This window comes from Sphaerodactylus townsendi, linkage group LG02, assembly GCF_021028975.2.
Source record: "Sphaerodactylus townsendi isolate TG3544 linkage group LG02, MPM_Stown_v2.3, whole genome shotgun sequence".
Taxonomy (NCBI): Eukaryota; Metazoa; Chordata; class Lepidosauria; order Squamata; family Sphaerodactylidae; genus Sphaerodactylus; species Sphaerodactylus townsendi.
This window is the reverse complement of record NC_059426.1, coordinates 101,536,451-101,561,395: the sequence shown is the minus strand read 5'-3', so window position 1 is coordinate 101,561,395 and position 24,945 is coordinate 101,536,451. Positions and strand designations below refer to the sequence as shown.

Genomic DNA, 24,945 nt, shown 5'->3' with positions numbered 1-24,945 from the left:
AAGCTGGTACAAAGTTTGGCCACAAGGCTCCTTGTTGGGGCATCAATGAAGGAGCACATCACCTCCATCCTCCGCAAATTGCATTGGCTACCAGTGGAATTCCGGATCAGGTTCAAGATATTGGTTTTGACTTTTAAGACCAAGAGCAGCCTGGGACCTGCATACCTCCCAAACTGCATTACCCCATATTTCCCACAGAGAAGTTTGAGGTCAGCAGATGCAAACCTCCTGATGGTCCCCGCCCCTTCTACTGATAGATTGGCCTCAACCAGTACCAGGGATTTTTTGGCCCAGGCCCCTACCTGGTGGAATGCTCTGCCACCTAACATCAGGGCGGCTGGGCCCTGTGGGATTTGATACAGGTCCACACAATTTCTCAGTTCCGCCAGGCCTTTGGTTGAAGCCTTTACTATTACATCTGTTGCCAGCCCTAATCCTAATTCTGATTTTAAGATTTAAATTTTAAGTAAATTTTAATGTCAGTTGTATTTTAATTAGTTTGGATTTGATTTTAATTATTAATAGCAGTTTTAATTGTTCATTGTTGAGTTTTACAATGTTATGTTTTATTGTTGTAAGCTGCCTTGAAGCCTTTTGGGGAGGGCGGCATATAAATTGAACTAAATAAGAGCCAGCGTGGTGTAGTGGTTAAGAGCAGGTGTACTCTAATCTGGGGGACTGGGTTTGAATCCCCGCTCTGCCACTTGAGCTGTGGAGGCTTATCTGGTGAACCAGATTGTCTTGTGCACTCCAACACATGCCAGCTGGGTGACCTGGGGCTAGTCGCAGTTCTTTGGAGCTCTCTCAGCCTCACCCACCTCACAGGGTGTTTGTTGTGGGAAGGGGGGGAAGGGAAAGGAGATTGTAAGACTCTTTGAGTCTCCTTAAAGGTAGGATATAAATCCAAACTTTTCTTCTTCTTCTTCTTCTTCTTCTTCTTCTTCTTCTTCTTCTTCTTCTTCTTCTTCTTCTTCTTCTTCTTCTTCTTCTTCTTCTTCTTCTTCTTCTTCTTCTTCTTCTTCTTCTTAAAAATAAATATAACTTGAATTTTTTTTTGCTTGAATCAATCATTTGGCAAATAACTCAGCACCTGAATGTAAACCCCCCCACAAAGGACATTAGTATTCTTGATTTCAATTGTCTGTTTTGCATATAAAAGTACTAAAATTGTTTCTTCCCCTATAATATCAGGTAGAGTTTTTAGCACAATAATACCTATAATTATTATCCCCACAATTTGAATAAACTCTTTTTTCATGAACTGATCCAGTGTTTTTTAAGCATTAGAAAATAATATGCTTAAGATATTACAAAAGTTCTAATTTAAACTGTAACCAATCAAATGTGCAGAATCTAGGGAAGTTTGGAAACGAGTGGGAGATGGCGATCTTTGTCACTGTGTAATGACATCACTCCATGGAGATTTTGGGTGTGTGCTTGTTACCGCTGCTGCTCGGGTAACATTAAGCGAGTTTAGTTCAGGCAACGTAGTGAGGTGCGGGAAGCTGGTGTTTTTCAAAAACAGAATATCTTTATTCGAAAGTGATTGATACAGCTCAGGCAGGGGATCCCCGGCCATAGCCAAACGCAGGACCTTTTATACACAAACATCAAAGGAGGGCAAGGGGGCAGGTAACGGGGCAGGTAAGGGGGCAGGCCTCTTACCTTGCAACAATAAGGAAACATCAACACTTAAAAGAAAGGTACAGTTACAACTTCGTGAATGGAACCATGAGATCTCGCTGTCAAGCGTCTTCCCACGAGACTTTACAAGAGCGCAGGAACAGGAAGCGGAGAGTGTCCATTCATAAAACTGGGTGAGGCTGATTATCAGATGGGTGGCTTCCTTGGGTTATGCCGAGGCTCCCGTGCCTCAGTCCCGCAACACAAGAAAGTTTAAATGGTCCAATGATGGTCTTGGCACGTTCTTCAATGGCTGGGACATCTGGGGTGCCGTCATCAGATTCAATTTGTAATTCCCAAAGGGTCTTTGTTTTTGCTAAAGATATTTACCGAGTGTTGGTCCAAACTGAATTCCAGGACTAACTTCCTTAGGCTTAGGAAAATATTTTTTTATATTTTCTTGACGATAACATGCTGGAGTACTGTTCTGCTGCAAGGTCAGTGCTTCTGAGTTGGGCTGGAAGTGCCATCATGAAAATTTCTGCCCTCTTATCTTGCACTTGATAAACCTAGCAGAATCCTCCAGAAGATAAAAATATTTAGTGTTAGCAAAGTTTTATGCCAGAAGGTTTTTAATGCTTTCTTTTTAATAAATCAGAGGACATTTTTCATTGAAAGTTAAGAATTTTTGTATCCCCCCTTTTGTTTAATTTGGAGAGTTATGATGTGATATTCTGTCCAGCATTGTTAACTAAGGGTAAATGCTTTCACTACATGTTTTCATCTGATAAATCAGAATGTGTAATACTATAGATATAAATGTAGGTGAAGAAATGATAATTTCCCCCATTAACCTGTCATATTAAATTTTGTTGACAATCCTTCTTTTGTAATGTTAGCATGTTCCTGTTAAATTAATGGGGCCACCTGTTCAGCTCATATTAATTATAAAAAAGTCTCTGCAGCTGCTCAATTATTCAAAATGTTAGAAAGAAAACTGTTGGCAGGTGATAGTCATATAAAGGATAACAGCAACATTTCATTCAGCTGAATGCCTCCGGGCAGTTTTTCCCCCCCTGTTTTCTTACAAACCCACATAAAACCTCCAAACCCACAGGACAAAGGAGGAGACATAATTGTTCTTATCCTTTGTACAGCCTCTATTCCATTCATGGTTGTGATGGTCAAACTCTTATCTCCTTCCAAAAAAGATGTTTAATGCCAGGTCTATAACTAATGAAATTTCCTTGATACATGGTTTGATGAGGAATTTAGTTCATGTATTACCAAAGCCTAGCTAGATGACTCAGGTGTTTAAAATATCACTTTGTTTCAATTAGTTTGGCATTTGGTCCTTTGTCAGTCCACAGTCAGGGGATAGGAATGCTATTGTACAAGACAATACTTTCTACTTCCACAACTTCCTGGGTGCAGAAAAGGGCCAGTTCTGAATTGGCACACATTGTGCTGGGCTAGGTGTACTGCTGGTATGATGTCCACCTATTGGGTTGACAATAGCTCTGGCTGGTCTTGGAGTTACAGATGCTAAATCGAATAGAGTTTGGGGCCTTCAAAATTCACATTGAAACTTCCTTGATTGGTTTAACTTACAACTTCATGGCTCCCATGGCAACTAGGGGACTGTCCAAAGTTGTGTTGGGTCAGAAAAATGTGAAGAGTCATACAGTGGCTCTTCTGTTCTGTGCTAGGGACGTTCTGTTAGGAGGATTGATATTACAGGCTGGGCCATTGTCAGATCACTACTTGCTGCTCCTTAAGAGTAACTGACCATTAAGATTTTCTGACCCCAGATGGATTGCACTGTTAGATGGAATTAAACTTTGTGTAAATCAAATTAAGAGATTGGGATTACTCTTGGACCTAACATTGTTAATGACTAAATAGGTTGCTGCTTTTACTAGGAACACCTTCTTTCAGTTACATCTGTCTCATAAATGGTCTCCTTAGTTAGATCTGCTGATCTAGTATCCTGATCTATGTTACAGTAACCTGTAGTTTTAACTGTTGTAACACTCTGTATGTTGGGCTGCCAACTGTACACCAGAGAAGTACCAGCTGATACAAAAAGCAGCAGCAGAACTCCTCCCTGGGGTCAGCAGCTCCAAACATATAAGTCTGGTACTGTGTTGATTGCACTGGCTACCCAGTTGCTTCCTGTACCAATTCAAAGTTCTAGTTATTAAGAAAGTGGGTAGGGCCGGTGGGGCCTTTGCCCAGCAAGGCTTCTGATTGGCTGTGCAGATTTTTAAAAACTTTGTATTAGCAGCAGCTGCCATCACAACACAAGGGTCTTCCCTGTGTGACTGGAGGTAAGCTGAAGCATGGGGTCCTCATACTTATTGAACCACACCTCCCAGTATAGGTTTACTCCACTGCATCTTGCATGTTATGCTGATAGTCTTCTCTTTAAGATACCTTTTCTTATGACAGGTTACATATCATATCAAGATCATGGGCTTTTTCTGTGGTCTGTCTAGTCTTGTAGAATGGCTCAGTCTTTTAAAATGGCTGATCAGTGTAGAAGGCTCCTTCAAATTTAGGAAGGCAAGGTAGGCAGTATTATTCCTGAAATAATTAGGTGGAGAGTAAAGTATTTCAGCAGATTTGGCCATGGTTATTCTAGTCCTGTGTTTATTAATCCTGTGAATCTTATATTTTGAGTGTAATTTGTATTTTTTGTATTTTAATCTGTGTATTGACATTAATGGAACAATTATAATTTGTGTCCTCTCATCCTAATTGATGCATTGTTAGTTGTCTTTGGACTAAAGAGGTAAGCCAGGATAGAAATGTTTTAATTAATTCAATAAACAAAAGGAAACACTAGTTTAATAGGAATAAGAAATTGGTGACCACCTTCTTCCTAAAAAATACTTTTATTTCTTTTCTAATATTACATATTTTCATATATCTTTTCATGTATCTGAAGATACGTGTGATTACTAAGAACACACTGTTGCCTTTGATCAGTAATTTGTGAAAAACTCTCAATAAAAATAAGCCAACAGCACGGAATAGAAAAGTGGCAGCCGCATACATATTCATCATTTCTCCAAGCCATGAGTTGGTTCCTTTTGAATGTGATAACACTGAAAACTTAGTGCACTTTTTTTGTAGAAAAAAATATGGATTGTAGAACATAGGTGGAGTTACAGATTGCCCCACATAAGATGCTCAGAGAGAGAAAGAGAGAGAGAATTGCCTATCTGTCTACTTGTTTTTTCTACTTCTTCTGGCATCAATACTGTGCTTCCTTTTTACATCTGTTCCCTCTAGTATTCCTGATGCAAAAAAGTTCCAATGATCCAATATGTGCATTAAGATACATTACCCTGCCTTTTCTGATGTAGGATAAAGTAAGCTACATTAATCTGAAGCCAACCCTATAACACTATATATTCTTAGTGCTCAACTTTACTTTTTGGTAGTCCTTTGGAACATGATGTTATATCTGAAGTACATATGTTAGCCACCTAAGAACTTGAGTCAGTGGGAATATATCTTCTGAAACTAGGACAGAGGACCCAATTAGAACTACTTAGGACTACTTAGTCCATGCATCCATTTGTCCAATAACCTTGTCAGTTTTACTCTAAGCACTAAAGCAGCTTAGTTCAAAAACATTTCTCCTCTTAGACAGTTGTTGCTCATTAAGAAGAACTCATCAGTCTGCTGATTATATAATTAATTAGCTACTGCCTGCTGGTAATGTAATCACTTAATAATGCAAGAAAGTAAAGAGAACCACATAGAAACTATTATAGACATTTGAATAATAACATTGCAAAACACTCAGATAATGGATTGTTTTAAACAAATATTTTATTAATTGATTATATAGGAATGAATAGGATTTCTGATTTAGGGGACCATCTAGTTTTAGAAGCAGTTGTATTCATGAAGTGTGAAGTACTGTCATTAAGACTGTGAAATACACTTGCTAACTCATTGCTAGGCATGTCCCAATTTGCTGTAAACTATCCTCCATTTAGTGCTATTTGTTTAATGCTAGTAATTATTTCTTTCCTTGACAGGATGGCAAGATATTCTGTCGGCGGACTGCTTGTGATTGTCAAAATCCTACTGTTGATTTCTTCTGCTGCCCAGAATGTGATACCAGAGTCACCAGTCAATGTTTAGGCCAGAATGGGCACAAGCTATACCGAAGTGGAGACAACTGGACATACAGCTGTCAGCAGTGTCGCTGCTTGGTATGGAAGGCAACATAATACTGGTGTTTTCCTGCAGATGGTTAGGATCAGGTTATGTTATTTTGAAAATTTGAATGCCACTTCTCCAGAATCTGCTCAAGATATCTCACAGGAACAGGGAAGAAATGTAATATGACATGAAAACCATTTGGGTCTTTTTCTTAGTCTATTTTGGTACAATTCATTAGAAATCAAGGGAATTATTCAGTAAAAGTGAAGTACTGTTTATTAGTGCTGAATAAGTGCTGCTCATATCAAATAGCAAATGGCTTGCCAATTAAAGGTGTGTGTTTGGGTAAAGCTGAGCTGAAGCTATACGCAAAGTAAGTTATTGGAGCTGGCTCAGTAAAATCCAAACAAAACCCAAACACTCTCAAAATTCTGAGAGTAAAGAAAATGTATCTGCTGGAACTTCAAAAGTATTTGGGGGTTTCAGGGAGATGCAGGAATAGGCAGAAGCTGCCCCTGGAAAAAGCTGTTAGCCAACATCTGTCTTTCCCAAGAGATACTAATGAACAGCTGATGGTCAAGTAGACCTGGCTTCCACAGCCCTTTATATTTTAAAAGGGGAAGAACTGAATTGACTGCAAACTTACCAAAATGGCATTGTCTCCACTGGAAGTTTCTCACCACTGTCAGCATCAAAGGCAACGGAGGACACCTCCAGAACCAGAAAATAGCAGGTAGGCTGGCAGGTCCTTGGACTCCTACATGGCTTGTTTGTGATGGCAGCCATTTGCTCCCATTAACACTTGATTTTTTTAAAATTTGCATTTGAATAGTTATATCACTATAACTATATAGTAATATGTGTATCAGGTTCCCTGAATTTGAAGCTTTCAGTTTTTTTTAAAGTAAGTCTATAATCTTGTTGCTTGGAGAGATATAAAGAAAAAGGCATATTTCCACAAAAATAGTACTAGAGACTTTAAAAAAAACTAGCTGGGTATTCAGTTTTCTGAAAGTTCTGAGAATCTGATATACATTCTTATATCACCATAACACTATTCCATTGCTGATTAAATTTTTTCAGAGCACCCCGGTATGTGAGGGAGATGGGCATGGCTTTTGTTTTATGGGACTTCAGAAGCCCGGCCAATTGCCATTTTCTGACTGTGGGTCAGGTAGTACCATCTAACACAGGTGGTGGATAGAAACGTGCAGTGGGAACATATCCAAAAGTAAGTCCAAGGCTGGCTTCCCTTCTTTCCATATTCTCTTCCCTCCCCACTTTTACTGTTTCTAGGACGAAAGGGAGGCATGGCAAAAATAATTGTCCTGAATTTTCAGGCCCCCCAAAAACCTACTCCCCCATCCCTTCCAATCCCAAACAGGTAGCATCATGCAAAATGATTGGGATAATGCAATCAATGCCCCACCTGAAATATGGATCTGAAGTTGATACAGAAAAATTCATAGTGCACATCTCTAATGCCAGTGTGATGTAGTGGTTAAAAGAGGCGGACTCAATTCTGGAGTGCTGGATTTGTTTCTTTGCTCCTACATATGAAGGCTGCTGGCTGACCTTGGGCTAGTCACTGTTCGTGAGATGCTTTGAAACTCCTTATAGGAGAGAAAGGTTGAGTATAAATCCTAACTTTTCTTCACCTATGAATAAAAGAGTCTATTTTTTAATTACAAAATGGTTTGCTTGTTTGTTTATAATTGATAAAAAGCAAACATGCCACCAGCCCTCACACTTTCTTCCCTTGGTACAGAAACATTTGCTTAAGCAATTTTTTTTAGTTTTACTCTTTATAGGACAGCACATGTGCCCCACACAATTTAAAAACAAAACGTGCTTCCACTTTTTGAAACAAAAACAAATTCTATACTTTTAATGCATTTTTTAAAAAACTCAAAAACTCCTGTGTAATTTTAAAATAACACTAAAACACTTGCAATAATCTTATTTAAACTTTCAAGAAGATTTCCCAGAGTGGTGCTGATTTCCATTGAAACTGTACATATGAACCTGTTGTTAGGGTCTGTTACTCCAGTCATTAAATGAGACTCAAGAAGGTTTCAAGAGCTTTATTGGAACCGTGTCAGCCCAAGACTCAGATAGCTGAAACTGAAGTTTGGCTCTCTGGCCTCTGGTATATACCTGTAAGTTACAGTTTAGTTCAACTCATAATCCCCCCCCCCCCCGCCCTCACATTGCCATGATATCAGCATTATAAAGGATGGTGAGAACAGAAGCATTGTTTAAGGACAGGCGGTTCACTCCTATGGAAGGAGGCAGATAAGAGTGGACAGTTAAGCTCTATTGACTAGTTACATGCAAGCGGTGGGGAGGCCACCTTTGCCTCAGGCAATGTTAATGGCTGGGCCAACTGTGGCCTTGATGCAGATGTGCAAACTGCCAGGCCAGGAATGATGTGGGCCTGACACCTGTTTAGACACCTAAGCAGAATCAACAGTCCTCATCTGTCAGAAATGGAGATGCAAATCTCTCCTTGCCATTTGTTCCACACTTCATGTGTGGCATGGGTCCTTCATTCAAAGAACCATATACATGAAGCCTTAGTCACAGAACCTTTCCCTATAGGGTTGTTGGATAATCTCCTCGTAGTGGAGATTATGCCAGTTCACATCAAGCAGAGTGCACTGGAAGCTGAAGCGCAGCAATGCCTTACCATACATGCGCACGTGTGCATATCCCAACATGCGTGTAAGCTTGCACAAAAGTAAGTTGGAGTCAGTTGTAGTTTCTAATCTAATAAAAAGAGTATTTATTAGTGAACTCCATTCTGGATAGAAAGGTAGGTAGATAGGTTCACTAATCTATCCTAATCTAGCTGGATGGAGACAGATGTACAGAGCACCCATCTTCCCTCTAGGCATGGTTGAGTAAGATGGAGAAGAGTGCGAGAAAGTGGAAGGAAGTCGCTGAGAGTACCAATCTAACATCAAAGGGATAGAGCCAGCATGAGAGAGTAAAGGTGCCAATCCCTAGGTCCCTATCTAGTCACTGGCTATCTAATAAAAACCCCTCTGCGGGTCGAGGCAGGAAACAGCATAAAGATCCTTCTCTTCCAACACCCCCTCTTAATGTTTCTTGACTCAGGTCATCAGGTTTATCTTTGTTCTAAGTTTCTTAAAGGCAGGTTTCGGTAAGGGTTTAGTGAGAAGGTCTGAAAGCATCTCGGTGGTGTGGCAGTAGATCAGTTGAATGCCATCCTTTTGCAGTTTTCTCACTAGCTATCTAGTAAAACCCCCTCTGTGGGTCGAGGCAGGAAACAGCTTAAAGATTCGCCTCTTCCAACATCCTATAGGGCAGATAATGGCCACACAGTACATCACTCATTACAGGACTGGATTCTGTGACCCATCAATTAGTCTTTGTCCTGCCATAATACTATTCTTTAGGATCTGAAACAGAATGGAATAAAGCAAGGAAAGTGGGTAGAAATTATCCTGCATATACCTCTCTGTGTGTATGCACACACACATACACACAACCTTATTCACTATGTTGACAGCACCATTAACATGCTTTTGGGGGGCTGATGGTATCTGTAGTCAGTATTCTGTCCCAGTAATGATGAGGCTTTTCAAGAAGATAAACACAGCACAAACATCTCTGCAGGGTCAGAGTGTTTTAGTTATTTATAATTGTAAACAATGCTAAATAAAAGTGAACAGTGATATTCAGTTGCACAAATCATGCCCGGACAGTTGTTTCATCATAGGTCAAATTCATAGAAGGATCTCCAACATTTTAAACCTGATTAATGTTCACTCCAGTGCCATAATAAACTATTAGAGTCATATCAGTGTTTAATCATTAGATTATGGTCCCTGTACAGCTAAATGTTGTTTAAAAAGTTGGACTGTGAATCTCCTTATGTCTCCACTTCAGATTTCACCTCTGACATTAATTTGTTTTGTCGACTTAGGCAAGTCGCTATCTCTCAGCCTCAGTCCCCTTACATAGAAGATAAAGAGAATAATACTGACCTGTCTTACAGGGCAGTTGTAAGGATTGCTAGGGCAATGTGTATGGCTCATTCCGCACATGCAGAATAATGCACTTTCAAACTGCTTTCAGTGCTCTTTGAAGCTGTGCGGAATGGCAAAATCCACTTGCAAACAGTTGTGAAAGTGGTTTGAAAATGCATTATTTTGCATGTGCGGAAGGGGCCTATGAAATTCTAAAAAGATAGGTAAATGCTTCTTTTTAATTTTCTTATAAATAGGTTTTATTTAATTGTATTTACATGACTTGTGCCAAGTGTCCAACAGGGCTTGGAATTTTGTTTTCCAGTACTAGGAGGAAATCAGCTTTTGAATTCAGAGGAATTTTAAACTGTGACGTCTGCTATTCAATTTTTTTTAAAAAATCAAAAATCTCAAAGAGTTCTATGAGCCTTTGCTATGCCTGACTATTGTCTTGGATCCATATTAAACCAAGTTTTGTGTCTTTCATTTTATAAGTACTCAACTGTTTAAGCTCTATGTCACTCACTGCCTCCTTGGACAGTGTTCTTTAATTGCATAAAGTTATAACAAGTCATGCCAAAGAGTAAGGCCATGAATTATTTACCAATACACCCTTAAATGCTGGTTATAGCACAGTGAAGTTGTGATGGTTTCCAGACAAATTAACTACTGTGTCATTATCTCTGAGTGTTTATAAACTACTGAATAGCATTTAACTTCAACACAATAAATAGCCGGTGGCAGTAGTGGCTTGCTGATGTAATAATTTGGTCCATGCTTTTTTAAAATGATATTTCATAGCCCAGTAAATTGCTTAACTAAAGTTGAAGATACACACTTGCAAAGTAGGGGTTATGCATTTTGAATGGAAAATAATTCTGTGACCCTATCAACCAATTAGGGTTGCCAGCTCTGGGCTGAGAAATACCTGGAGATTTTGGACATAGAGCTTGAGGAGGGTGGGGTTTGGTGAGAGGAGGGACTTCAGTGGGTTATAATGTCATAGACTTCACTTTCCAAATCAACCATTTTATCCAGGTGAACTGATCTCTGTCACCTAGCAATCAGTTGTAATAACAGGAAATCTCCAGCCATCACCTGGAGGTTGGCAAATCCACCACCAAATGAGATTTACATGTAATAGCAGGTTTTAACATCTGGATCTTTGGCAGGATGTCTGCACCTCTCAATCAGGGCAGGATACATGTGTACTTTATTTGCTCTCAATCAAGGCAGGATACATGTGTGCAGCTATCTATTTGCTTTGTAGACATATTTGATTTGTGCATTTATCTGATTTTTATTCCATTAAAAAAATCAACAAGGTCTCTCTCCTTTCTTCTTCCTGTGCCGTAGGTTAGTTTCAGAGTTTCTGCCTCCCCCATCTTAACACAACAGCCTAACCACTGCATACCACTGGTACTTGTAATAACCCTTTACAACATATGGTAAACATCAGCATTCAATTGTATGGAGGGGAGATAGCTGTCCATTCTTGAGATACAGACAGAATTGTGCATCCCTTTCCATTATTCCTATGCAACAACTTGTTGCATACAATTAAAGTTAATATCATGTAACTGTATAGTATTACGTAGCCTACATATTTTATAAACCAAGTAAATGCCATGTAATCCCTGTTACAATTAGCAGAATATTAAAATTTGTTTCACAGATTAAAGTGTCTACTCATATGCAGCTAGCAGTTAATGGTGTACTTAATCTGGAAGTGTTTCTATCAAGACTTAACTGAATGAACTCCATTCCTGTCCATAATATTGTTCTGAAGTTTTTCAGTAAAGGAGATGATGCCTTAAATTCCTTTGGTGCTGCCCAACTAGTATATTTGTATGTGTCACTAGTAACAATAAATATGGTTGTGGTGGGTTTTCCTGGCTGTGTGGTCGTGGTCTGGTGGATCTTGTTCCTAATGTTTCACCTGCATCTGTGGCTGGCATCTTCAGAGGTGTAGTCTTCAGAGGCAAGTCATACCCAGCTACACAGCCCAGAAAACCCACCACAACCAGGTGAATCCAGCCGTGAAAGCCTTCAACAATACAACAATAAATATGTTCCTACATGCCAAAAAAACTAGAGGATTGATATACTGAGTAGCTGGAAATACCAGTGTGCTACATATAATAATTTATGGCAAGCAGTACATCAGCCTTTCTGTATATGAAATAATATTGACAGAGGGACCCCAAAAACTGCTATTTACAGATGTCCAAAGGTCATTGTTGTGCTGGTGAATCCCAGCCACTGATTATGAAATTTCAGGTTATCCAAGCAAGTTCTAGATATAGACCCAAGTTATAGACTGATAAAAAGTAGCCCTTTTTTGAGTTTCCCCTCCCCCCCTAAGCTGAGTAATAATCGTTTCCCATACAGCATTCTTTCTGTTTTTATAGGAAGGAGAAGTGGATTGTTGGCCACTTGGTTGCCCAGCCCTCAACTGTGACTACACAGCAAGAGCGGAAGGAGAGTGTTGTCCCCGTTGCATCAGTGACCCATGCTTGGCTGACAAAGTTACTTATGATATCAGAAAAACCTGTCTAGATGGTTCTGGAATAACAAGGCTCAGTGGCTCTGTATGGACAATGGTTGGATCTCCTTGTACAACCTGCCAATGCAAGGTATTTGCTTTCAAAATGTGGGGCATAATTTGTAGCAGATAAAAGGTATTTGGAGGTGAAAGGTCAAGGGAAGGATCATGCAGAATTTCTATACAGCACTCAAAAAGTCCTGTACCCAGAAAGTTTGCCCTTATTTTTTGCTGACAGCAGTGAGCAGAATAGGAATGCTGCAACAAATTATATAATTTATGATAATGGTAATTATGTGATCATTATCCCAGGAGTCTGAACCAGAGCTATGTAATAGCTTTCTGTGACTTCCAAATATTCATTCTTAACACCCTGCAGGTATTCTTAGTATGCATGTAGGACAATGATGTTAACTGGTAAACATTTTAGACATTTATAAGGATGTATTTTCAAAAATAACCTGCCTCTTTAGAGAAGGTGGTTACGGTAATACAAATTGCATTGTTCCATACATTCATTTAAGCTTCTCGCTGCATTTCCTTTGCACTTAGAGGGATTGGCAAAAATTGGAGATCAGGGGACAAAAAAATTAAGTTTCTTCCGTAAAACTGAAAAACAGAAGAAATAATGAACAGCAGCAGGCTAATTTTGTATGACTTCCAGCCTAATGTGGTATATTTTAGAAAATATTAGGATCAAGCTTTCTGAGGTCAGCTGTCACTAAATAAGATGGAATAAATACAAATACAACAGATCTCTAGTTCTAATTTTTTTTAATTAATTCAGGCTGTGGTGAAGTTGGACTTTCAGAATCAGGGTCCAATTAAGGCTGCTAAGGTCCAATTAATCCAGAATTAATCAGAATGTATTGGTAGCCCTGGGCCAGAACAGTGATTGTGGGAGGAAGATCACCGGATCACAGAAATAGTTGACATTAGTCCCCAGATGATCTACCATAATCACCACATTCTGATCCACCCATCCATCACTGTCCCAGCCAAGGAAATCTTCCGCTCCTTATAATGTTGATGTATTTGAGTAATAATGCTTGAGACAATTTTTGCTGAATCTACCTCTGGAAGTGTCACGCCCCGGCAGAGGGGTGAAACCACAGGCGCATGGCCACTGCAGCTCTTCACTGCATTGGGAAATGGTGCTGGACATGGAACCAGCAGCACTGCACCCCCACTGCTGCTGGCATGGTGGGGGAAAGTCCAGGGCATGGCTAGGGGAGGAGCCAACTTTAATCAGCTACCTTCCGGCCGTTTATCCTGTTGCACTAGTTTACAGGATGGGATGGCTAACTTATGGCACCAAAAATATGGAGTAAGTCTATTCTGCCCAATAGGGGCTTCCTGGTAGTGGGAGCCTTTTTGGGTTTTTTTAAGCTCTCCACACTGCTGGGAAGTCTCTATGGGAGCTGCAGAGCAGTGCCACATTGGCACCACAGCCCACTATTTCTCAGTTTCAGTAGGATTGCCTGACTACCTGTTTGGGTACTCCATCTTAAGTATTCTACTGTATTCTACAGTAAGTTTTAAGAATGTAGAGGAAGTTTTAAGAATCTACAGGAAGTTTTAAGAATCAGGCTGTGAAATTGGTGAATATCAAGACTGATAAAATGACACCCCTTTGAAAAGACTTGGCACTATCTGATAATTTTTTCCTGTTTAGGTCTCACAAATTCAGTGCAATTATCATCAGTTATCCAAGGTTATTCCTTTTATTTAAGAGGAAAAAATGAATGTCTACAAAAATAGTAACTTTTTACAGCTAATAACATGCAGCTTCTGAGCAAGGCAAATAAATCAAATCACAATTTTCTGCTCTTTATATCATCCTGACAGGGAAAATCACTTTCTTTTGATCCTTCCAATTGCAGCTACCAAATGTAGTTTTCATAAAACAATATTTAAACTACTGTAAAAGATACCCCCCTTTCTCTCATTCAGTGTGGAAAATGAGTTAATGACTGGGGTATCTGAGCTTTAATTCACTGTGATTAGCTTTCTTGTCCTTCAGGGTTGTTTCTCTGAGGCTCTGGGACAGGCAAAGTGTGGAGAGAGGAAGTAACCAATTTTGTAGCTCTTAGGCTCATCTGTATTTCTCAGATGTCACATACTCAGATTATATGACAGTAGAGATAGGATTAGTGTGGCACTGAAATTGCTGTGTTTGCTGAGTGGATTAAAAGTCTCAGCACCTGGTGAAAGCCGAGACCAAGCTGCTTTGGAGATCAAACCTTGCTATAGGCACCTTTGATTCTCCCTTTTTAGATTATTTGGCTTGGATACATTGGGCAAAAATACATAACCCTCTGACAAAATCAAACTCAGCTGATGTATTTTTAAATGGCTTTATGTAGACATTGGCCCATTTAGACAACAGTTGTTTCACATACACTTTAATTCCATTTGCTTCAGAAACAGCAACTACTGAATGGAATCCACAGACTTGTAGTCCCCAGCATTAACTGAAGACCAGCATTTATTCCTGACATGCTATGACAATGCAGTTGCACCATGCAGAAAGACTCGAGTTTTAATTACGCCCATATCGTTTTTTGAGACCAGAAGTGCATTTCTGCAGGTCTTGATCACACAGTCTAGACATGCAAGGGTTTTCTGTAGCCTCTAGCAGTCCACACTATGGTACTTCAGTACTATATTTAGTTCAACAAATCCCAAGAGCTTCACTAAGGACCAATCACTACATCATTCTCCCTTCCATAAAGTTTCCGCCTAGACATTTAAAAACCCTCATCTGTGGAGACTCCTTCATACAGATGTAAACATTTATGGAAATGTAGAAGCCCCAGGAAGGGGGGCACTATTTCTTTATTTCAGAGATGGGAGAGAGGAAAATGAAATATATACAATACTTATTTTTAAACTTTTTACTGCTTTAATAATATAGATGTGTCATTGATATCTTAGCACATAAAACTGTTATTTGGCATATTTACTCATTTTAAAATTAAACATCTTTAAATAAATATGCCAAGCAGTACAGTCTTATAAGAACTTTCAGCAAGTGGTGTGAGTATAGACAGTATAGAGGGAGGCAAAACTGCATCCTATGTGCCTTTGCATAAGTATTTTAGTTGTGGTGTTACCACTGTGGCTTGGGTAACAAGTGGGCACACACATTCCTAAGGACAGTAATTCAAGCACAATGAAGGTCCTGGACCACTGTGGTTTCAGGCAGCCGGGTTTCCAGGAGGGAAGGGAGGTAGGCAAGGCACTTTTATTAGGCTCGACCACTGGGGATCAAGGTTGGGGCGGTAGGGTTCTCTGAGGCGGGGAAACTTGCAAACTTCGGAGGATCCAGCAAACGGGATGAGGTAGAGCGATTGTAAATCCAATGGGAACTTGGGGGGGAAGCGGCCGCTGCTGGCAAGGTGGGGTGCAGAGGCAGTCGTCTGCCGGTGGCAGCTGGTCACAGCAGGTGCTCATGTTGGCAAAGCGCAAAAGTTCAGCCAGAGGAATCCAAATGAGCTGGCAAGGTTGGCGTCCATTGCGCAGGCGCGGAGCTGTCAGCCATCTGTCAGTGGGGTGCTGTCCAAGCATCCACGGCAACAGCATCCCCCCTCTGATGCTTTTCCACCTAGGGTGAGGCATTGTTCTTCTGCGATTTCACTCTCTTCACCAGGTGGAACAAACAGGGTTCCTTTCGCGCTGGCTTCTTTGGTATTTTCAAAGCTCTTGGGGAAACAGGCAGGGACAGTGGCTCGTGAATCTTCCTGGTTGCTTCCCAGGGCCTGGCTGCAGACAAGAGCATCAGGGCAATCATCTTTCCATCATCGGCTCGCTGCCATTTCAAGGAGAATCTTTCTCTGCATGGCGGCAGCCAGTCTGGTCACATCAGGTTCTTCTAGTTGGGATCCGGGCAACAACAGAGCCTAGAGCACCCTAGACAGCTATCAAGGCAAAAAGGGGGTACAGCGCCTGGACTACCTCGTTCAGATGGGGAGCAATCACATACAAACATATAAAATTGTGCTTGGAAGAAGAAACAGACAATCGAAGCATTGGGGATTCATAAACAAGAAGCGGAGACAGTATGGGCAGAAGGGCAAACAATAACATGGTGAGCCGGCTTCAGTCGCGTCATCGATAGGCGTCGATAGATCGATCTTGGCCTCTGTAGTGGGTGGGCTTTCAGGAACTGTGGGTATGCATACCTAATTTTTCGAAATGATGCTAAACACAGGGTAGTGACACTGAACACAATACATTCGAGTGATTGCAGGCCAGCACATGTAGGCACACAACACAACCAAGCAAGGGAAAATGCAAGATGTTGCAATCTTGTCCTCACCCCAGCCGGAAAAGCGGTCTCCGCAGGACTGCTCAGGGTTTGAACTGGAGTTGGGCATTTTCAGGCGGGCCACATCCTTAAGAGGCGGTTTCAGCCAAACGCCGCCCTTCCCTCCTCCCACAGCCCGTGGAGCTCTGTCCACTTTTCTGATATAGGGATTTCTTCCCTTGATTGCGCCCCGTTGTCCCAATGCAATTAGTCGAATTTCCTGTCATTGTTTACAGTTTTAGGAAGGACCTGAGCCAATTAGGTCCTCCCGCCTATGTTTGTCAAAAATAGACAAAAAACACCCTTTTCCCATACCCATCTCCAGTTCCCGGCACAATAGAGCATCACCCGCCTGCACAGAGCACCCTCTTGGGGTCTGCAGCGCAGCGGACATTTTGTTGAAAAAGCAGGGGGTGTAAAGCTGTCGCCATTACATCCACATGATGGCTGAACTGAGAAAGCTTGTGTAACAAAGAATCCATGCCTGTTTTGCTTGGGGCCTCGTTTCCCAGCTCTAGTTTCAAGTTGAAGGGAGCGTTACTGCCACAGTTGCAGTTTTGTGCCCCCCTTCCATTTTGTATCTTCCCTTTAGAGTTCTCTGGGGACACAGGGGCATTGTTTCTGTTTCCTGGGCAAGACTCCTCGGGGTGACCTCAAACCCTTCTGAATTTTTGAAATTTGTGTCTGAGGTGTTGCATCCCATCTGGGAACCGCCCGGGCCTTCTCCCCACTCTGGATGCAATAGCTCAGACACAAAATGGCAAACCAGGCAGACGAAGTCAAAAGGTGGAAAACCACAAACCCCAGCACAGCAAATAACACAATCAGGGTCAAAACAACATTAGGACCGGGAGATTGCACAGGAAGGGCACACGAGTCATCTACAGCACTCGCGTGGGTAGAGGAAACTTCAGGGACAGGCATGGGCTCATGGGACACCAAGGCACTCTTGGGGGCCAGGGGACTTAGCACTGGTGCTGGCTGGGCAGCACAGGCAGTTTCAGGGCAGCCAGGGGCCAGACATCCGATAACCCCAGTCTTCACAGGGTTGACAACACAAGCCAGCTGGGGGCTGGGGAGCTGAAAGCTCTGTCCAGCCTGCTGAATCCAGGCGGGTGCACGGGGATCGGTGGAGACAACTATCGGGGTGATTGGCCGTTGGGTCACAGAGGCCAGATCCCCGGGACCCTGTTGCTGAACTGGACAGATACAGAGTGGGGTACCGGGGCCCATCCCAGGGCTGGCATGCTGCCGGGATGGACTCCTCCAAGTCTCAAGCAGGGAGTCAGGTATCTGGATGGGTGCAGGGGCCAGCTGGGGGCTAGGAGGGAACTGGGGATCCACCAGCTGCAGAAAACTTCTGGGAGGAGAGCAGGGAGGCAACACGGCTGATCTGGGCAGACCGGGAGCCTCAGCCCTCTCCTTTCTCATGCGGGTGCTGTTGTGTTTGTTTCAAATGGAAGATGGGGGAGAGGCAGGGCTGGAAGGGGGATGGGCTGCCACGTCACCTTCCCAGGTATGCCTGGTGGCGAGGCGAAAGGCTTCCAGTTCCCCTTCAAGCCTAAGGGCTTCCAAGTCCTGGCATCTAAGGAGCCCAACTAACTCATTCACCTTATCTGGCAGCCGATCAGGGCTCATGGGAGGAAGATGAATGGGAGGCGGAGGGAAAGGTGCAGCAGTCCACCCAAGCCCAGGGGTTCCGAACCCTGCCTTGCGGTCAGGTCCCCGCCAATGCCGGGTCCCCAACGGGGGCCGGTTACAGGCAGGGGACCCTGGGAACCCAGGCTGTCCTAGCGGGAATAGCTGGGGTTCTGTGGAGGGGGATTGGCGAATTGCTGCTGCGACTCCATGGACTGGCCTTGGGGAGCGAAACCTAGGATCCTGGAAAATGCAGAATTAGGGGCAGCCGCCCCGGTGGGGACATATCCCTGCCATTGGGCATTCGCTGGGGCCGAAGGCTGGGCTGCAACCTGAAGGGCGGGGCAAGAGCGCCGCCAGTGATCTCTTTCATGGCAATATGAACATTGATCCAGGTCAATGGGACTGCGGCGGGATGCTGAAGGGGGGCCACGTGGCGCTCCGCCTCCATACTGTCGCTGGGGGATTCCCATTCCCGCCCATGGGTCCCTTAAGAATCCCTTCCAGAGCCCCCTGTAGACCTCCTATCACAGCTTCAGGTCGCTCGTAGAAAACCGTGGTGGCTACCTCAAGGAGTTTCCCAGGGTCTGCAGTCACATTACTGTCTACCTTGTTTAGTTTCTTCCTGATGTTGGGCGCACTTCCCCCAGTAAATACACCATTAAGGAGGGGCCGATTTTTAACATCATCAGGATCCATATCCATACTTCGCCTGCACTCAGTGCGAATACGCTCCATAAAAGCAGCAGGGGATTCATCTTTCTCCTGTTTCAGGCTATGTAGTTTGGACAGGTCGTTACAATGGGGGGGCTCCCTTTCTAAAACCAACCAATATGATCTACCTATAGAGAACTAATAGTTCATTTCCCACATCTGTGTTAGGGTCCCAGCTAGGATCCTGGGATGGGAAGATCTGCTCTTTGGTAGGCGAATTCGTCCCTTGCTTCCTGAGTTCTACCTGTTTCTCTGCCTCCTCCCTAGCTGCCCTCATGACTAGGGACCTTTCCTCCACTGTTAGGAACTTTCTCAGTATCTGCTCTATGTCTGCATAGGAGAGCAAGTGGGTCTGAAAAATTGATTCTACCATCTGGCTTACTGCATGGGGGTTGGCAGAATAAGGGCCAACCTCCCTCTTCCAGTTATACAGGTCAGAGGCAGTAAAGGGGACATGCACATAAACTGAATGGAGCCCATTTGCGCCCATCACCATTCTTACACAAAAGCTGCATGTTCTGTCCTTCTCTGCCCTAAGCTACATGTCTTTCCCATAGGCAAAGGGGGCAATAAACTGAATTCTATTTTTAGTTTCAATCAAGATAGACAGTTCCCAACATTTCTAAGGGTGGGATTTTCCCATGGAGAAATACATCTTCAGGGTGTAAAGGTTTCACATACATCTTATTAACTTTAAAAGGTTAAAAATGATTATGACAATTAGAATATGTGATTCTAGTAGAATATATCTTATATACATACATACATACATACATAGATACATACATACATACACTTTTCATATATTTCACTATCATTTCAGTTCATTAAAATGGAGAAAAACACACAATTATCTTATTTGATTCATCTCTATTCTAACCTTTGATCTCTTCATTTCTGTGTTTATTCACGTAGGCCATCTTATCTATTTGGGTAGGCCTAAAAAGGTCTATTAGATATGCTCTCTCTCACGTCTCTAAACCTGTACCACGGTGTTATAAATTCCTTAGTGATAAAATCTCCTCTGCTGTGTAACTGTTGACCAGCTGGCCTTTATAGAGAAAACTTTATTGAATCTTTGGTTTTATAAATCCCTTATTCTTTAATATCAAATACAATTTTAGGCCTATTCTCCTGTCCCACACTTGGAGCCTGATTTGGAGCAAGTAGCCTAAATTGCATAATTAAACATCTCTGGCAGGCCTTGCTTTAAACATAGGTTCTTATAGTTCTACAGGTACTCGGAAGGGCTGGTGGTCTTCTTCAGCTGGACCCAGATGCATATATGAACTGGGTCTTTTGGTAGTCTTCTTTATGTGAATAACACAGCACAATCCCTCTCATTTGCTCTGTCTCTGAACCACTAGTGTCTATGTCATAAGATTCATGTTTACCAGTTGTACTAAAAGCATTAATTTGTTTTTCATGTTTCCCTCTGTACAGAATGGACATGTCTGTTGCTCTGTGGATTTAGAATGCCTTCACAATAACTAACGTAAAAAGCTGGGACTATTCTTTTTTGAGAGGAAAACTGATGCAATTTCCCACTTTCAAAACAAATGCAGTTATAGAAGATGGGAGTTTTATACAACAGACAATTACCAACGTTTCCACCTGAGTAAGATATTTGGGAGTTGCCTTTGGGACCTACCACTATGCGTTCATCCTTGCTAGGCTTGTCATGGGTGACTTTTACAGTACAATGCATATAAATCTATGGTTGTTCAAAGTTTTGAGTGTTGTAAATTATATCCTTTTCCTGTCAAATCATTTGCAAATCCGTTTAAATTATTGGTAAAATACGTATTTGTTTATTTAATTTATGTACAAACAGCAAGATAGAAACTCTCTTTTTATTTTAGTTTAAAAGAACAAAGTCCTACAAAATAAGGCTGCCTTTTGTGGTTTTGTCCCATAATATTGCACTCCTAGTTCTGAGGTCCCTGTCAGATGTATTTATGAAAATATGTATGTATGTACAGTCAAATTGCATAGTACTTATATTTCATAGCTGTCAAACATTGTAAAACATTCCAAGAAACATTTGACTTGTTGAGATAATCAATTCTCAGCCTATCTTTACTGGGGGTGGGGGAAAGTAAAAAATTAGTAATGTCGCAAGTTTAATGAAGTGGCAAAATGCACTCTTTTTTTGCAGAAAGATGAGATAACAGCAACATTCCTGTGTGAAGGGAGGGAAGCAGCACTGTGTTAATCAGTGCTGCTTCAGAATGTATCCAGAAAACCATGCCACAGATCAGAATTAGGCTTAGTGGAATGTTGTGGGCTGCAAGTCAAACGACAAATATTGGATATGGGTGTAAGTCTGTCAAATTGTGTAGAATTCAATAAAACAATCAAAGGGCTTTACACATGTTGATTTTAAGTGAATGGGTTAAGTTTTTGATAACCATTACACTAGTATACATGAGTTTATAATCTCTACTCTGTGTAGTTGCTTTAGCATAATCAAGTCTGCCATCCTCCGTTATGTATGCCATAATGAACAGGTTCATCTCTATTTGTACAATGTTAGAACTTACAAGGAACAGTGTAAATGTCACTGCATTTAATGATAATTTCAGCAACTATCACACTAGGCGGTGTGCTGGTCTTAGAAGATGGTTGGTACACTCCATGTTCCAATTTGTGTTCAATTTAATGTACTCGTCAAACAACCTTGTCTCCTTAACCCCCCCCCCTTTTGACATCCAAAAAGACCTACTTTATTAAGTTAGCCATCTTTAAAATGCTGTTTTAAACCCCAAACTTAAGTATAAATTGTAATTACTACTTCTCAGCATGCACAATGATTAAATTTGAATGAGTGCTTTGATTGTACAAGGCCAGGACTTTTGCAAGTACTAGAATAAAATCCATCTCAGCCCAAAACATACCCCTCTCCAGCAAGTTTATATGCTTAGATCACTACCTACATGTATACACAGAGCATTGTATATACAATAGACTACTATTTGGAAATAGGAGAAAAGAAACCCCCACATCCACACTGCCCTAGTTACATGTAGTTGCTTGGAATCCATAAGGAAAACAGTGGGCTATACTCCTTCCACTGTGCTCATAGAACTTTTTGCCACCCCAATTGGAAAGGGAGAATTCACTGTTTATCATCTGTTCATTATTTATCTGCAAAAAAGTTGCATTGCTTTGTACTGTGCCTGTTTAGAGAAAAGATTCTACAACCACTATTGAGTGTTTCTTTTTCAGCAGAATTGTGCTCATTGTGCTTTTTTGTGTGATAACATTCTTCCCTTTCCCTTTGGTCTTTTTACTGAAATTGAGTATTCATAACCAGTTTGAGGAGAAAAGCTTGGCAAGTGCTTTACTTCATTTGTGAAAAGCTATATTCTTCTAGCCAAGAAATCTATAATTAACTCTTAAGAATGATAGTTGGCTATTTACAATGGAAGACTACTGCATCTAAGTTCTACATATTACTGTGCACTCATCATTCTACCAAAGGGATAGCACACAGCTGTATGGATGCTCTGAGTCATGTAGGTATTTTTAGTTTAGCATTTGCTCTGGAGATTTTAATGAAAATAGAGACCTATTTAACACTGATCAGTTTGAACGTGAGTGCCCAGTTTAAGGGGTCTGGTGCACAAGCAGGAGTTGTTGTTTTTTGTGAGGAGCTGAACTTTCACATTGGTGGCAATTGTGGTTTTGTCCCCAGTGTCAAAAAATTCCTTACAAGGAAAAGCTTATGCAAAGGATTATTGGTGGTGATTAGAGCAACAAAACCCTTAGTTGTTTAGAATTCCATATCGGGAAAATTTGTCTTTTTAAAAAAGTTGCTCTCATTTTGGCACCCTCTGTGTGTCTGATTATTTTTGCAAATGTTTTAATAACTATTATAAGGAATGCCATTGATGTCTTATAGGATGTGCATAGGACATTGTAAATCACATCATCTTTCCATTTTGTAGATCATGTTGTAAACCCAATGATAACTCAACTGGGGGAAATGATGCAGCAGTTTCAGATGTAAAAGGGGAGTGATTTAAAACTTGTGCCATCTAAATAAACTCCTGTGTACAGATCATCTTGTGTCATATCTTCATTTGTGGCTCCATTTTATCCTCATAACAACCCTAATGACTCTGAGAAAAGGACAGGTCCAGAGTCACTGGGGGCATTTCATGAAGAGCAGACAGTTAAACATTGGTGTCCACATTCACATCCAACACTCTAATCACAATATTGGGTGGTTCTTTTCATATATTTGGTAAAAACTGTTACGGCCTTAACAGGGGTAAGGGTTTTATTGAAGAGAATCTCCACCAGCTGCTAAAAAGTGTAACAGCACACATATAGTTTTTAAAAGTAGCAAAGGGGAATGAACGCTCACATTGGCAGCGAGAGGGGCCGAGAGGAGATCTTTTAGACTGCATAATACGAGGAAGGAATTCTAGCAATGGATATTCCACAGAGAAGCAAGAGTCCAAATTGAGTTTAAACGTTTTATATAGATTTGTTCAAAAATACACACACACAGCAAGACATAAGGGCGCATATATTCAAGTTCCTGGTATATAAAAAAGGTTTGAAAGATAGATTGGATAATAGATAAGGGAATGGGGGTTGTTGTGGGGTAATACATTACCTAACGTTTCTTAGAAGGGTAGAAGTAGAAGGCAGGGATTCCATGCCAGCACAGAAACCCAATGAAGGACGAATCCATGTCTCAACACTACAGCAAGAGAACATGTGGCAATGAGCAAAATGCTGTAGGTGAACTACACTTTTATACCCTTTTGCCCAGGAAGGGGCGGAAACAAGTAAGTTTTAAGTTTTATTTTTCTAAATTCTCTGGAATTTCCCATGCTGGGCTTGCTGGGTGAGCTAATTAGTGACTCTTCTATTGTTCTACACCTTGGGACAATGGGAGTTAATTGGTCCTAGATTAAGTCAGGAAGCACAGAATGGCTTTATGCAAAGTAACTCTGATTTTGGGCTGAGACATTAGACCGGGGAAAGGTGGGTGCTTTAGGAAAATTCATAACAATGGGAAGAGGAGATGCAAAGAAGCAACCCTTTGTTGCTAACTTGGTTTCCAGAAGAGATAGGGAAATGCAGAATCTGATACTGAGGTGGCTTTCCATATTCTTTGTCTTTAACAGTTTCTATTCAAGGTGTGGTAATCAAGCATTCTCGTGACTCAAATGAGACCTCCAGGTTATGCTGAAGTAACTCATTATCTTAGCTTTTGTTAAAGTAGTTTTGACCTTTTGACATGCTGCTACCTACACCCATAGGAGTGCTTTTGGCAACTGGCTTTTGCCAATATGATTTTAAAGCAGAAATATATATAAATAATATTCTGGGGGTCCTTTGGGTCGTTACAAAACGTTGGGAGTGTATGTACGCTATACCTCCCTGTTTCCTCCTATCTTTGTACACAACGAACCCAAGCATTAACCAGTACAAAACAAAACATTTGAAGCACAAAGACAACCCAATTTATGCAAGCATATAGGGGAACCTTGTATAAATAGGAGATATATTTAGAATTTATTTATTTATTCATTTAGGATATTTCTGCGCTACCTCTCCAGAGTTCCGTTTGAAACATAATTTAAGTGCTCATTTTTTTTCCAGAAAAAAGTATGGTGTACATTAATTATTTATTTACTATTGTGATAGCTGATGGTTATCAGCAACATCAACTGCCACCAACTCAGGCATATTATAGAGTGTGTTCATTCTGGTTTGAAGACATAAGTAGGATTTCGCAAATATCGAGGGGCTGTTGTTTGTCCCTCCAGGGAGAACATATTCATTTGCCTACTCTTGGAAATCTCCCAGTTTCTTCTGATTTTTGGCTGTTTCTGCATGGCCAGCTGAGCAGGGGTGCATCGGCATAGTTTATGGTGATGCACCACCCGGGACTGTTCGCATGGCCACTCCCAAATGGC

General features: G+C 41.4%; 1 protein-coding gene across 3 annotated transcripts in view; it reads left to right on the top strand.

Moving 5' to 3' along the window:
* NELL1 (neural EGFL like 1) overlaps nucleotides 1-23,070 on the top strand; it is a 678,881-nt gene extending 655,811 nt beyond the window's left edge. For all 3 annotated transcript variants that reach the window (XM_048483516.1, XM_048483514.1, XM_048483513.1), the window contains 3 exons: nucleotides 5,679-5,855; nucleotides 12,212-12,436; nucleotides 20,450-23,070. In XM_048483516.1, coding sequence (XP_048339473.1) covers nucleotides 5,679-5,855; nucleotides 12,212-12,436; nucleotides 20,450-20,500 — 453 coding nt within the window. In that variant the 3' untranslated portion in view covers nucleotides 20,501-23,070. The remainder of the gene's footprint in view (nucleotides 1-5,678; nucleotides 5,856-12,211; nucleotides 12,437-20,449) is intronic.
* Nucleotides 23,071-24,945: the final 1,875 nt, after the last annotated feature.